Here is a 13662-nt window from a genome sequence, read left to right on the forward strand (position 1 = left end):
ACACTGTTCATTTTATGTCTTTGAGAGTAGAAGTAATAATAAAGCTGCAAGAAGAAATATGTGGTGGTTTTGTTTGTTAATCCATTATATAACAGGATTAATACTACATAATATTTTATAAAGAGGAATTATAAATTATTTTCATCAGTTTCAACAACACAAAATATTAATTACAGTGCTTTACATTACTTTGATGTTTCTGTTTGTGCCATATTTTTGTAGCAAATGCAACTTAATGTTATACAATCTTCAAGTAATTGCCTTTAGTTTGCAGTGTGAATGGACTAGTGCTAGTGGAAACTGGTTGTTAGTGTACTTTACAGAAGTATCTTCCAGTAGCTGCTTCTGCCTGTTACTGTATAACTTGATTTGTTTTCCACAGTCAGTGAATGGATGGTAAAATTTGGAAAATTATCTACCTCTCATTAATAATATTTTGGTATTTCTTCTCAGCATCCAAATGGCAGTCAGGTTCTCTGCATCAAGTATCTGCAGTGTCACATACATAGCAGCTCCACTTCACCAGAGAACATGTTGCTTTCTGATTGGTCACAAGACTACTGTGGACTTGACAGACTGGTGGATCATGTTTCTAAAGTGATCCATCTGTTTCCAGATACTGTTTGTATATTGAACAGAGCCCAGCTGCCTGCACAGCATCCAATTTAACTAGTCAAGAGGTCAGTTTAGAATCTTCTTATACCCTTTTTTCCCCTTACATAACTGCTTGTCTTCCTATCTCTCCACACTTTCTGACAGAAAACCAATGCATAATAAAAGATCATTGATGGAGAATTGTCCCAAAGCAATGTTAGATATACGTGTTTTGCCAGATATTCAGAAGACACAGTTATTTCAATAGGAGGAAGACCTCAACAGCTGAACTTCTTATAATGTTGGTAAGAAAATAAAATACTATATTGTGTGCACAAAAATTTGTGAAAGAGGAAATGTCTGGGAGCTGTGGGATTAGATTTTTGGAACCTCTTTGTTGAAGGTTTCTTACGACAGTTGATAGAGTACAATATGTTTGTTCTATCAGGACATTCTGATGTTTAAAATATTTATTAAGTTGAAGATGCTGCCTCTCACTTCAACACAAATGAATGTAGCCCTTATCTTTTGACAGTGCCAATGAATTAAATTTCAGTATGAATGCAGTGGTTTTTCCAGATCATCGTTTACTCTCCTCATGGCACTTCCTTCTTTCTATTTGTCTTTTGGTCTGGACTATCTATATTGTAAAAATTCCTGCAGGAATAACTTCCATTTATGAAATTAAGTTTGTGAAGATCATGTTTTAGCTTTTGTATTTTGACAATAGTTAGGTGTTTCTATTGTGTGTGCCATATTTATCAACGACCTTACTGATTTGCAACACCATGCAAGCATTTTGTGTATAAAGTGGTGATTGCTTTTTTAAGAGCTTTCACATCTCTCTTCATTTTTAGAGAATTTTTAAAATACAGTGTCCTGTTGTTGTCTTCTGCTACTTTTTGTTGAGTACACTTAAGATTATTTTTCCTGAGAAGGTTTTTGTTCCATGATATGTATTCCTACCATTTGGACCATAATTAGTTTGCAATATCTGCAAAAGCAGATTCTTGTATAGGTGGGATGCTACTCCAGATACCACATCTAAACAATATAAGCCATTAATTCCAAAATGGCACAAGGCCACTTGTAGCACTATACAAGTTATTGGTGTCAGTGTAGTCATCCTAAGCTAGGTGTATCATTGACCTTCAGAACAGCACAAAATTCTTGACTTAGAGATATGTTGTAAAGGCAGTGATGTAGATAACAGCACAGGTTTTTGAACTAGAGCCATCCATACTTGCCATGTAATTGTGATTTTGTCCATGTACAGTTGAAGAAAAGACAGCAAGATACTGTTTACATACCATATCAGTGGGTTAAGATAATCCGGAAACTGCTAGTAATATAAGTATTGTTGATATTGAACAATGCATGACCATAGATTACAAAATCTTATTCTCCACTCTCATTAAGTACTGTAAGAAAAGAGTGACTGTGAGCAATACTGCATGTAGTCTGATCACCTGTACATTTCATTTCAGGTAGGGATTCTTAATTATCAGTTGCTTGAATGTCTTTATGAAGAAGAAATACTAATAAAAGCTCCCAAGGTAAAGGACACTGGGAATTACATAACAGCCAATGATCCTTAATATCACTGATATTTAGGAGAACTGATGGAGAAACACAGAATGTAAAAGGAGAAACATGCTAACTCATAAAGTGAAGTCTGGCACCCAGATTAAAAGTGTGAATGTATTGTTCACACTGTTGTCAAAACATTAAGAAAAATAAACTATGTTTCTAGCTTCTAGCTTTCTTTTGGCTCTCTTATGTTGAAGTTGTACAATCTGGAACACAATGACTTCCTTTAATATTTTTTCACACTTAAACCATTCATTCTATTTCACTGATATGAAACACACACACACACACACACACACACACACACACACACACACACATAGACACACACACACACACACAGAGAGAGAGAGAGAGAGAGAGAGAGAGAGAGAGAGAGAGAATGTCAGTTAATGTCAGTATAATAAACTAAATTGTATCAGACATATCAAGAAAAGGACAGAGCTACACATGTGAGCTTTTGGCCAAAAGGCTATATTCTAAAGTAACACACACACACATGCACACACACATTGATGCAGGCACAACTCACACACACATGACCACTGTCTTTGGCTGCTGAGGCAGTGGTCATGTGTGTGTGAGAGTTGTGCTTTTGCTAATGTGCGTGTGTTCTCCTCTTTAGAAGAAGGCTGGAAGCTTAGATGTATAACAGTCTTTTTGTTGTGCCCATCTGCGACTCAGTGTCTTCTCTATGTGGTGATTAGCAATCTAGGCTTTTCAGAGATATACAAAAATAATTGATTTTTTTCAGAAGTAAGGTTGCTGGACTTTTGCTGTTCTGGAAGTCATGACTTCAGTTGTTTCAACCGAATGTCAGTTCATTTCCTTGAAGCAGAGTTATTTCATGTGTGAAATACAGAGGTTTCAGGGAAGGGACTTCTGAAATAATTAATAATTATCATCATCAACAAATTCTCAGCTGCAACTGGTTGACTGTAGTTTTCTTTACCAAGCACAGTATCGCAATATTCAAGACACTTTGTGTGTATTTATGAGGAGTTGGTTTCAAAGCTCCTTCCAGCCAGTGGATCGAGATTTTCTGTTTTTCCATAAATTGCTGTCGGCAAATTCTGCTGAGGTCCTCAAATAGGTCAGCACTGGCTTTCATCCTCCATCTGAGTAAGTGCTCCCACACCTTCACGTCAATGAGGCATTAAACTCGAATCTTCCTCCTTTCCCCCTGTAATCCACAAACAATTTTTTACACTTTTGGCTTGAGTGTGTTGTGCAGTTTGTTTTTGTGGTTTCCTTTAAATGTGGTATAACATTTTGTTGCTGCATGATATATATTTTCTAGATATGCATAAATTTGTAAAATGTATTAAACAAGCAGCATTGTACTTGTGTTATCATTCGGTCAATATTTCTTGTTTACATTTTTACAGGGAGCAGTGGCTACTACACTAACTCAACCTATTGATGTGCTCAAAACACGTACTATGAATGCCCGACCAGGAGAATTTAAGGTACAATGCCAAATATATAAGGTGCAGTGAATGTTCCTGTTTGTTTGAATATTCAGCTTGTCTCTCTATTTATTACCAGAATGGGTTGTGAGTCATGCATGGGTAGCTCAGATGATAGAGCACTTGCCCGTGAAAGGTAAAGGTCCCGAGTTCAAGTCTCGGTCCAGCACACAGTTTTAATCTATCAGGAAGTTTCATATCAGTGCACACTCTACTGCAGAGTGAAAATCTCAGCCTCATTTATAGTTGTGTTCTGTATTCAGTGACTACCACTGACATTGTGCACAGCAGCATTGATGTGTACATATGAGAAAATAAACTTTTGGAATTCCATATTGCAAAAATCAACAGCTGCAGCTAAATATTTATTTATTTTTATGTGAACACAATTTGGGCTTTGTCCATTTTCAGCGCAACAGATCTTTCACATAGAGTGTAATTACTATTGATCCAAAAGCATCACTGTTGTCTTGTTGTAAATCGAAAAACACATGAATTGTGACAGTCTCTCGTAGCATGCAGTGTCAGTACCTAGGGAAATTTGTCAGTACTGTGTTTTTGAAACTTAATTTCCTAAAAATTCATGAAAATTATTCCTGTGATGATTAGTTTCACATAAAGGTTATTTATTGCACATGATGCAACACTAAGTACATATTACTTGATGTAATTAAAGTGACTGAAGAAGGTGTTACTTTAATTAAGACACTGGAGAGGTGGCTTTTAAATATCCAACTGACTGAATTTTCTCATTATGAGAGTATTGAAGGCGAACTGTTTTAATTGTTAAATACCATTCAAAAGCCAAGATCGCACAAAATATTTTTTTATTCAAGAGAACTGGTTTCAACAGTGTTAGCTGTTATCTTCAAGCCCTAAAAATTTTTTTTAGTAAAACATGTTCATTTTAAGCTGACCTCGTGCACAAGACATGGATAAAAGTCAGCAAATTATAAATGTTTGTCATTACTAAAATATATAAAAACACACAGCAGCTTGTTCAAAAGTCCATGTCCATATACATACTGCTCACAGATGACTGTTACATTCTACAAATGTGGTACATAATAGCACACCTGCTTACATATGCTGAATGCATACTAAACAGTTGAAATCCACTTTCAAAGGTGTACAAGGTGCAAGGTTTTTTTTTGTGCAGTATGTATATGGACAATATGCTGTGTGTTTTTAAATATTTTGGCAATGACAAACGTTTATAATGTGCTGAGTTTTATCCACTTGACATCTTGTGAATGAGGTCAGTGTAAAATGATCATGTTTTACTACAAAAAAATGTTTAAGACCCGAAGATGACAACTAAGACTATTGAAACCAGTTGTCTTGAATTAAGAAATATTTTGTGTGGTCTTGGCTTTTGAACAGTTTTTAACAACCCATATGACAATCTAGATTTATTTCTTGATACAATAATTTACCAACAGCTGTATGTATTGTAGACATTTATTTTATGAACTTCTTATATCCACAGTCCATAATGGACCAGCAAAGATTATCTAGATTTAGGTTTTTTATGGTTTCTCTAAATCATTTAAGTCAAATGCTGGGATGGTGCCTTTGGAAAAAAAAAAAAAAAAAAAAAAAAAAAAAAAAAAAAAAAAAAAAAAAAAAAAAAAAAGAAACAATCCATTTCCTTTGTAATACAGGTGAATCACCTAAAACTCACACCACAAATATTGCGAAAATGGAAAGTGCTATTGATATGAAGTTTTCATAGAATGGTTTGGTAGTCAGGGTCCATATTGTTACCCAACAAACAGATTGTAATAATTCTTAAAAAGAGGTATTTTTTATGCAAACATACACTTTGCAAAATGGAGCAATGGCTATTGACATTAACTGATCAATAGCAGGGTAAATTAGAATGTCAGTGATGTTTGTTGCAAGATTCTAGTGTGAGTCATTTACAAGATACTGTATTTTGAGAAGTTTCTGTACTGACACTGGTTTGTGCCATTTGAACTGCGTAGTTGTAGTTTCTCGGTATGATGTTTTTATATCTGCTTACAGTGTGCTTGTGTGCTCCTTGAGTGCATTGCGACATGCTAGTCAGTTAATGTGTGGCAATCCAAGCAGTAAGTTGGGACTGGATCATGGGATTCACCAATGCAGAAATAGCCGACAAGCTCATGGTGTATAGAGAATATAGGAAGAATGCAGTTCATTCTTGTATGGTGAATGTGGCAAGATATCCCAATAGACATCAACCATCTTGGCAATTATTTATCAACCCCTTCAACCAGTTATGTGAAATTGGTAGTGTAAAACCTAGACAATGTAACAGAAGGAAACAAGTGGCAAGAGAAGAGGGGGAAATTAATGTTCTTGCTACCATTACAGTTGATCCGCATATTAGCTCCCGCACAGTTGCATGAGGAAGTGGCATGAGTCAGGAAAGTGTCGTACACATTTCCCATCGACATAGGTCCCATCCCTATCAGATCTCTCTCCCTCAAGAACTGCATGGATATGATTATGAAAACCGTGATTGTTACCAGAGGTGTTGCGCAAATGTCGATGTAGGAACTTTTGTAAATAACTTGCACTAGAATCCTGCAATGAACACCGCTGACATTCTAATTTACCCTACTGTTAGTTTGTTGATGTCAAAAGGCATTGTCCCATTGAAAAAAATTATGTTTGCACAAAAAATAGACTTTCTAAGTATTGCTACAGTCAATTTATTGGGTAACAGTATGAGCCCCTGACTCCCAATCCATTGTGTGAAAACCGCACGTCACTAGCACCTTTGATTTCCACAGCATTTGCAGTGCAAGTTTTATGCGATTCACCCTGTATTTGTCCATCCCAAGCTTGAAATCTATTTCTAATGACCTCATTATTGATTGGACATTGAACCCTAATCTTTCCTGCTTCCAGTTTGTTTTTTATGGTATATATAATTGTAGACATTTCTCTGAAATAATGCCCTGGCAGGAGTTATGTTGAGAGTTAATTATTTTTCTTTCTTTTGTTGTTATACACTGTGGAAGGTGCTTTTATATATGTTCCACTTTTAAAAAAATACTGTATGTAGTAATTACTCTTTGCTCTGTCAGTTACCTGTTGTTTCTTGTTCAAGCATATTGTGAGTGTATAAGTTACATTAAAATCTAGTCCTTTAAACGTGACGACATAGTTACTTACCTTTCAAACAAGAATTTATCATGAGGTTATGGGCCCAGATATGCGCAAGTAGAAGATTGGATATCTAACTATTTGTCAGCTATTATAAAGGAGTCCACAAACAGGTCAGTGATGCATTGTGTATTGATAGATTTTCTGAAGTAGCGTCCAAAATTCATGGAATTATTTTGTTGAATGTCAGTCAAAATACAGTCAGAAAAGTCAGTCATGTGCTTTAAGTTCACAAATAATAAATGGAGCTGGTACCTGATGGTGCCTAGATGTATTCCATCATGTTCAGATCAGGTGAATTTAATGGCCAAGACGTCAACATGAGTTCACTATCATGCTCCTCAAGGCAGTGTAGCATGATTCTAGCCTTGTGACACAGATGGTTATCCTGGTGGAAGATTCATTGCTTTTAGGGAAGATATCAAGCATGAAGGGATGCAGGTGGTGTGCAATAATGTTCACGTAGTCCACAGCTGTCATGGTGCCTTCAGTTACTAACACAGAACCCATGGAAGCTCAGGTAACTGCCCTCCCCCCCCCCCCCCTCCCATAGCATACAACAGGATGTTAAACCCTAATCTTCCTTCCTTTTTTAATTTCTTTATAGCATAACACTGCACCCACAAGCCTGTGTTCATGGCTCAACGCATGCTTTGAGCAGCCATTCACCTGGATGAGGCATAACAAGAAATGTGATTCATCCAACCAAGTAACATGTTTTCATCGATTCATGATCCATTCTTGATTACTCTGAGCCCATAATTGACAGTGTTGATGGGTCAGCATAGGAACACCTAGCGGTTGTCTGCTGTAGAGCTCTGTATTCAATAATTTGTGCTCGACAGTATGCTAAGAAACACTTGTGCCTGCACAAGAATTGTACTGAGACATCACTGCAAACTTTTAGAATTCCCAAGAAAATAATTGCTCTTGTCAAGAAATTACATGTGCCAGGTTCAACATCAAGGGCTGCTTTCAGACCCAATAGCAGTGAAAACGGGAGGTAAGCAAGGTTGCATGCTCTCACCGATAGGGTTTAACATAGCACTGAATACTGTAATGATGCAAGTAATGGATAACATGAGAGGAATAAAATAGAACACATCTAGAAGACCTACATTTTGCAGATGACCTTCACACAGTGTTGACGATATGAAAGAGAAGCAAGAAGATCTGAAATCTGCAGTGAAGAGTGTCAGTTTGAAAATTAATGCTCAAAAAACAATAGACATGTGGACAAACAATAACAGCACTGCAGAGCTTAAGCTTGGGAACCAGGTAATTGAAAGAGTGGATAAGTTTTGCTATCTTGGGACCATGATTACACCATATGGTGGTGCAACAGAGGACATTAACAGCTGCATCAACAAAGCCATAGGTGCTTTTACAATTCTCTGCTCTATCTGGAGGTTGAAGAAAACAACATTGAGAACAAAACTGTGGATATTTGAAAGTTATATAAAATCTGTGCTTCTGTATGGATGTGTAACATGGAAAATGACAAATCAGCTAATCCATAAGCTGCAGACATTCAACATCTGATGTCTGAGAAACATCCTGAGGATATGGTGGCCAAATATCATCTCTAACTAAATACTCTGGGAAAGAAACAGCCATATTGTGAAGGAAGCACTTTATTGGGTCCCATAGGGATGATGGAGATGAGGCAGGCCCAAAATGACATGGAGATGATCAGTTGAAGCAGAAGGTCAACAACAAGGAATAGAATGGGAAGACATGATCCTTTGTTGCATCCCTATGCTCCACATAAAGAGTTAAAGAAATTAATAAATAATAATCTTATCCGACACAGATTGCTGCCTATCCTGCTTTACGCAGTGGCCAGGCTGCAAAACTCTGATCACATTCTCTGAAGAGATGTGTATAGTCAACACCTTGCTGTCTAATTGTGGTTTCACCACCCTTCAACCACCTTCCATAGACATTCACAAAAGTAAACGGTTGACCACTGTCACAATTTTCAAGATGTTCATTTCCAGGCACTGGACCATAACAATCCACACTTTTACAGAGAAGCTTATGGCAGTGGCTTTCCCCACTTGTGGTCCATATCATTGCTTGAATGATTCCCTATTAGCTTCTATTTCATGTACATGCAAGCATGCACGTATGCATGCATGCATGCACATACGCCCCAGCTGAATACATTGTGCTGGCACTTGGTGGGTTGTGTGAAGTGGAGTGGGGAGGGGAGAAAGGTGGTGAGGAATGGAAGGGAGGGCAGGGAAAGGGTGACCAATGGCTGGGAGGGAAAGGCACCAGATGCATGGGTTAGGAATGTGGCACTGGTCAGCTCATTCTGGTTACAATCAGAGGGAATTGTGCATACTGCACAATGAAATGGAGTATAGGAGATGGAGGGTGGTATAGAACTGAGGAAAGAAAGACTGCGAGGAGGTGAAAAAACATTTTTCACTCATTGGTAATTTATAGCGTATTGAATATATATTTTACACTGACTTATGTTATGTTAGAGAATTAAGGAGTGCAGAAAAAATAATTTGGGACATAACACAGAGGAATAAGCAAACGATAATGTATTTTATATCTCAGCCTATACAAACAGGAAAGGAAAGTACTAGCAAGCAGACATAGATGAAAAAAATACTTAATCAGGGAACGAAATAATAACACATCTGTTTCTTAGTGCAGTATATGAAGTACTGCTACTACTGATATTGCTACAGCTTGTTGTTAGGTTTATGCAAGTTCCTAATGTAATTTGCCTTACGAAATGTGATGTTCTAATCAGTACCAGATAATATTTAAAAATGTATTTGATATTTACATATGAATTTGCTTAATTTTTCAGAGTATGTGGCATATTATTCTGCACACAGCTAAGTTGGGGCCACAAGGCTTCTTCAAGGTATGTATCAGACAAGTTCCTGTGCAAGAAGGAAAACTATCTTCAATATTATGCCTGATGTATACATACTCTGCCAATATCATTATTATCTGCATAAACATTTTCCTATTATGAGTAGAGTCCTTTGATGTGGAGGTATGTTACACTAATTATGAACAGTAGAATGAGTACAGACAAGCACTCATTATGTAGTGGAGCCATTGAGTAGTGGATAGGCATATAAACAAGGTAGATTGCAGCTCAGATTTTGAATTTTCGTTTTATGTCATGGTATACAGACACACAGATGTCCACAGTTCCAATGTCCTGGTACTGTGGCTTGACCTGAACATTTTGCTATCTTCTGTGGTGCATTTAGAGCGACATGGGAGTGAGGAAGATAATGGAGAGCCAGTGGCTAGGAGATGGACAGATGGTAGAGGAAGATAATAGAAACATGCTATCAGAGAAAAGTCATCTTCTTGCAGGCAGGGGGACTAACATGTTGCACATGTAACTACAGGAGATGGGATTGTAGCGGGCACTAGTGTGGAAGCCAAAGGAGTAAGAGAGCTGATGGGGGGGAGGGGAGGGGGAGTTAAGTGAGGAATCAGTGTGGATGAAGGCATGTGGTCGAGGGCAAGATTATTTGGTGTCTTGGAAGTGTTGTTCCTGGCATCACATTCAAAGAAGCTGCTGTAGGAGAAGGAAGTAGCCTCCATGTAATATGGTTTATGAAACAGCCCTTGAAGCGTGCTATGTTGTGGTCTGCCAGTGAGTGGTCAGACAGTAACCATTCACTTTCACCGAGCGAGGTGGCGCAGTGGTTAGCACACTGGACTCGTATTCGAGAGGACGACGGTTCAATCCTGTCTCCGGCCATCCTAATTTAGGTTTTCTGTGATTTCTCTAAATCGTTTCAGGCAAATGCCGGGATGGTTCCTTTGAAAGGGCACGGCCAGTTTCCTTCCCAATCCTTACCTAACCCGAGCTTGCGCTCCGTCTCTAATGACCTCGTTGTCGACGGGATGTTAAACACTAACTACCACCACCACCAGTAACCATTCATATCAACTGATGATGGGTCTTGTTCATATAAAAAAAACTATGCATCAACTGCAGTAAAGGTCATGAATAATGTGGATGCTTTTGTAGGTGAAATTGCCTCTCACGGGATGGATGTTTCAGTGGCAGGACTGGACTAGTATGTGCTTGGTGGATGCTTCAGAGAAGTATTCTATCTGGATCTTTAATGTGAAAGTAGGCCATTTGGCTACTAGTTGCAAATAGGAGTGCCATAATGATGGACCATAATGCTTTTGCATGTTGGATGGATGAAATAATACCACTACTGAAGAGGTAGGAAGTATTTTCATGAGAATATTCCTCATTTCATGGCATGAAAAGTCTGGTCATAATCTTGGTAAACAGTATGGTGGAATGGTGGAACTATTCCAGTGATAATGTTAGGTTCGTGGAAATAGTTGAAGCACAAGAATAGGAAGATATCACATGGAAATCACTTTTAAGATCAATTTTGAGAAGCCACAGAGGCAGGGAGCGGCGGTTGCTTCTAGAGTAGATGAGTCATCCATGTGTAACAAGGCTCTATTGGAGTCTCTTCTCAGAAAAGGGACAACAGCTACTGAAGTGGAAATATTGCTGGTAACTAATGCATTTTATAAAGTTGGAGACTTTTTATTGTGACATCAAAGAAATTGATTTTTGGGGAGGTGGCTCATTGAGAGGGCCTGTGAAATTGGTAAGAAGAAAGGTATTCAGAATTTGGAAATGTAAGAATCATATACTTTGGCACTGGGTTCGGATCATTAAGTCTGAATCTGAATTGTATCTTTAAATGGTTAGGCCCATAACTATAGTAGATTTTCTTACTACGTTTTTATGTTTTTCTCTCAGAGTAATAGTAGTTATCATGAGAACATAATTTCTCATTTGTATAAGGACTGCAGCAGTCGGCATATGATCAGCAGGATTTTGGAAATGGTACTATTTGATAGTAAAAATATTGTGTGTGTGTCTGGGAGGGGGGAATGATATTGATGTGGAAACAGATAGTTTTAACTGTTACAAGCAAGGATCCTCATTGTGTTTGCATAGTAATTAAGGATCAGTGATGGTAGAATGGTTTGTGTCATTGATGTAGGCAATTATAGTCTGTTCAAAATTACTTTAGGATTGACACTTTGGCAGGAACAAGTCAACGTGCAGAGCAGAGTTGCCACATCCCACACTGTGCCCTCAGGTAATACTATGTTTCATATAACTCTATTGGATTCACAAACTGTTCTATGCAGAAAGATATTATCAGTGACTTCTGGAAGAATTGAACTATTTTTTTATTTTTGTTTTGGTTACAGTAATAAATTTTTAAGGTGATATACGGTAAGTTTACAAAAATGCATTTCCAGACAACATCACAGAATTTTTGACATGCAGGAAATTTTTGTTATTGAATTTGGTTGAACACATTACACAAACAAATTATTAAGAATACATCTTTTTTTAGCTCCAAACCAGAGCTCTGTTGGAGACCTTTGCCAAGAGATAATTTGAGTTAAATGCTATACGTGATGCTGCGCTCGCAGTTGCCCACTACTTGGTATCATTGTGAGAAACAGAGTGCTAGTTTTATGATTAATCTGTTATCACATTTACAGATCAAATTTTATATTTATTTGTAACATCACAAAAGAAATTATACCTATTAAATGAGGGGTGGAGATTTATTTCCAAACTTCTGAAAATATATTTTACTATGCAGATACTTAAAAAATTGCACATGCCAGACATGCATCTAAATAATCCTGTGCATCTTTTTTTTGTGATGACAATGGAAAAACTCTACTGACATTAATCTCGTTGTCAAAGATGCTTGAAGCAACAGACACTGCTGATATTTAATGACATGATCATTTTCTATAACAGATTTATTGCTGAGTGCCATGACTGCAGACAGCATATTATTACACACACACACACACACACACACACACACACACACACACACCACACACACACACACACACACACACACCTACCTTCAGTCTCGGGCAGTTTCTCAGGCAGTTGTAGCCACATTATTATTATTATTATTATTATTATTATTTCCTTCACTTTCTCAGACGTTAAGTCCGGTTAAAAATGGAGTGACACGGACCTTGATCAAGCGTCACTTCCTTTTAACTGTACGGTATGTGTTATATTGCATTTAGGAACTTTCGGGTAATTGAACATGTATCAATAATTACGGATTTCTGTAGCTGTATATATATGTTTGGATGTAGCTGTATTGCATTGATGTACTGGTGGATATTGTGTGGTATGACTCCTGTAGTTGATAGTATAATTGGTATGATGTCAACTTTATCCTGATGCCACATGTCTTTGACTTCCTCAGCCAGTTGGATGTATTTTTCAATTTTTTCTCCTGTTTTCTTTTGTATATTTGTTGTATTGGGTATAGATATTTCGATTAGTTGTGTTAATTTCTTCTTTTTATTGGTGAGTATGATGTCAGGTTTGTTATGTGGCGTTGTTTTATCTGTTATAATGGTTCTGTTCCAGTATAATTTGTATTCATCATTCTCCAGTACATTTTGTGGTGTATACTTGTATGTAGGAACGTGTTGTTTCAAAAGTTTATGTTGTAAGGCAAGCTGTTGATGTATTATTTTTGCGACATTGTCATGTCTTCTGGGGTATTCTGTATTTGCTAGTGTTGTACATCCGCTTGTGATGTGATCTACTGTTTCTATTTGTTGTTTACAAAGTCTGCATTTATCCGTTGTGGTATTGGGATCTTTAATAATATGCTTGCTGTAATACCTGGTGTTTATTGTTTGATCCTGTATTGCAATCATGAATCCTTCTGTCTCACTGTATATATTGCCTTTTCTTAGCCATGTGTTGGATGCGTCCTGATCGATGTGTGGCTGTGTTAGATGATACGGGTGCTTGCCATGT

The 13662-nt window shown here is 37.4% G+C and overlaps 1 protein-coding gene across 6 annotated transcripts in view; it reads left to right on the top strand.

The window, feature by feature from the left end:
• LOC126457435 (mitochondrial dicarboxylate carrier-like) overlaps window positions 1-13662 on the top strand; it is a 115266-nt gene that overhangs the window by 78470 nt on the left and 23134 nt on the right. For 5 of the 6 annotated variants that reach the window (XM_050093709.1, XM_050093708.1, XM_050093707.1 and 2 more), the window contains 2 exons: window positions 3573-3653; window positions 9643-9699. In XM_050093709.1, coding sequence (XP_049949666.1) covers window positions 3573-3653; window positions 9643-9699 — 138 coding nt within the window. Of the gene's footprint in view, window positions 1-453; window positions 681-3572; window positions 3654-9642; window positions 9700-13662 lie in introns of those variants that run through there. The other variant, XR_007585471.1, reaches the window with a different exon arrangement.

This window comes from Schistocerca serialis, chromosome 2 (assembly GCF_023864345.2).
Source record: "Schistocerca serialis cubense isolate TAMUIC-IGC-003099 chromosome 2, iqSchSeri2.2, whole genome shotgun sequence".
Classification (NCBI taxonomy): Eukaryota; Metazoa; Arthropoda; class Insecta; order Orthoptera; family Acrididae; genus Schistocerca; species Schistocerca serialis.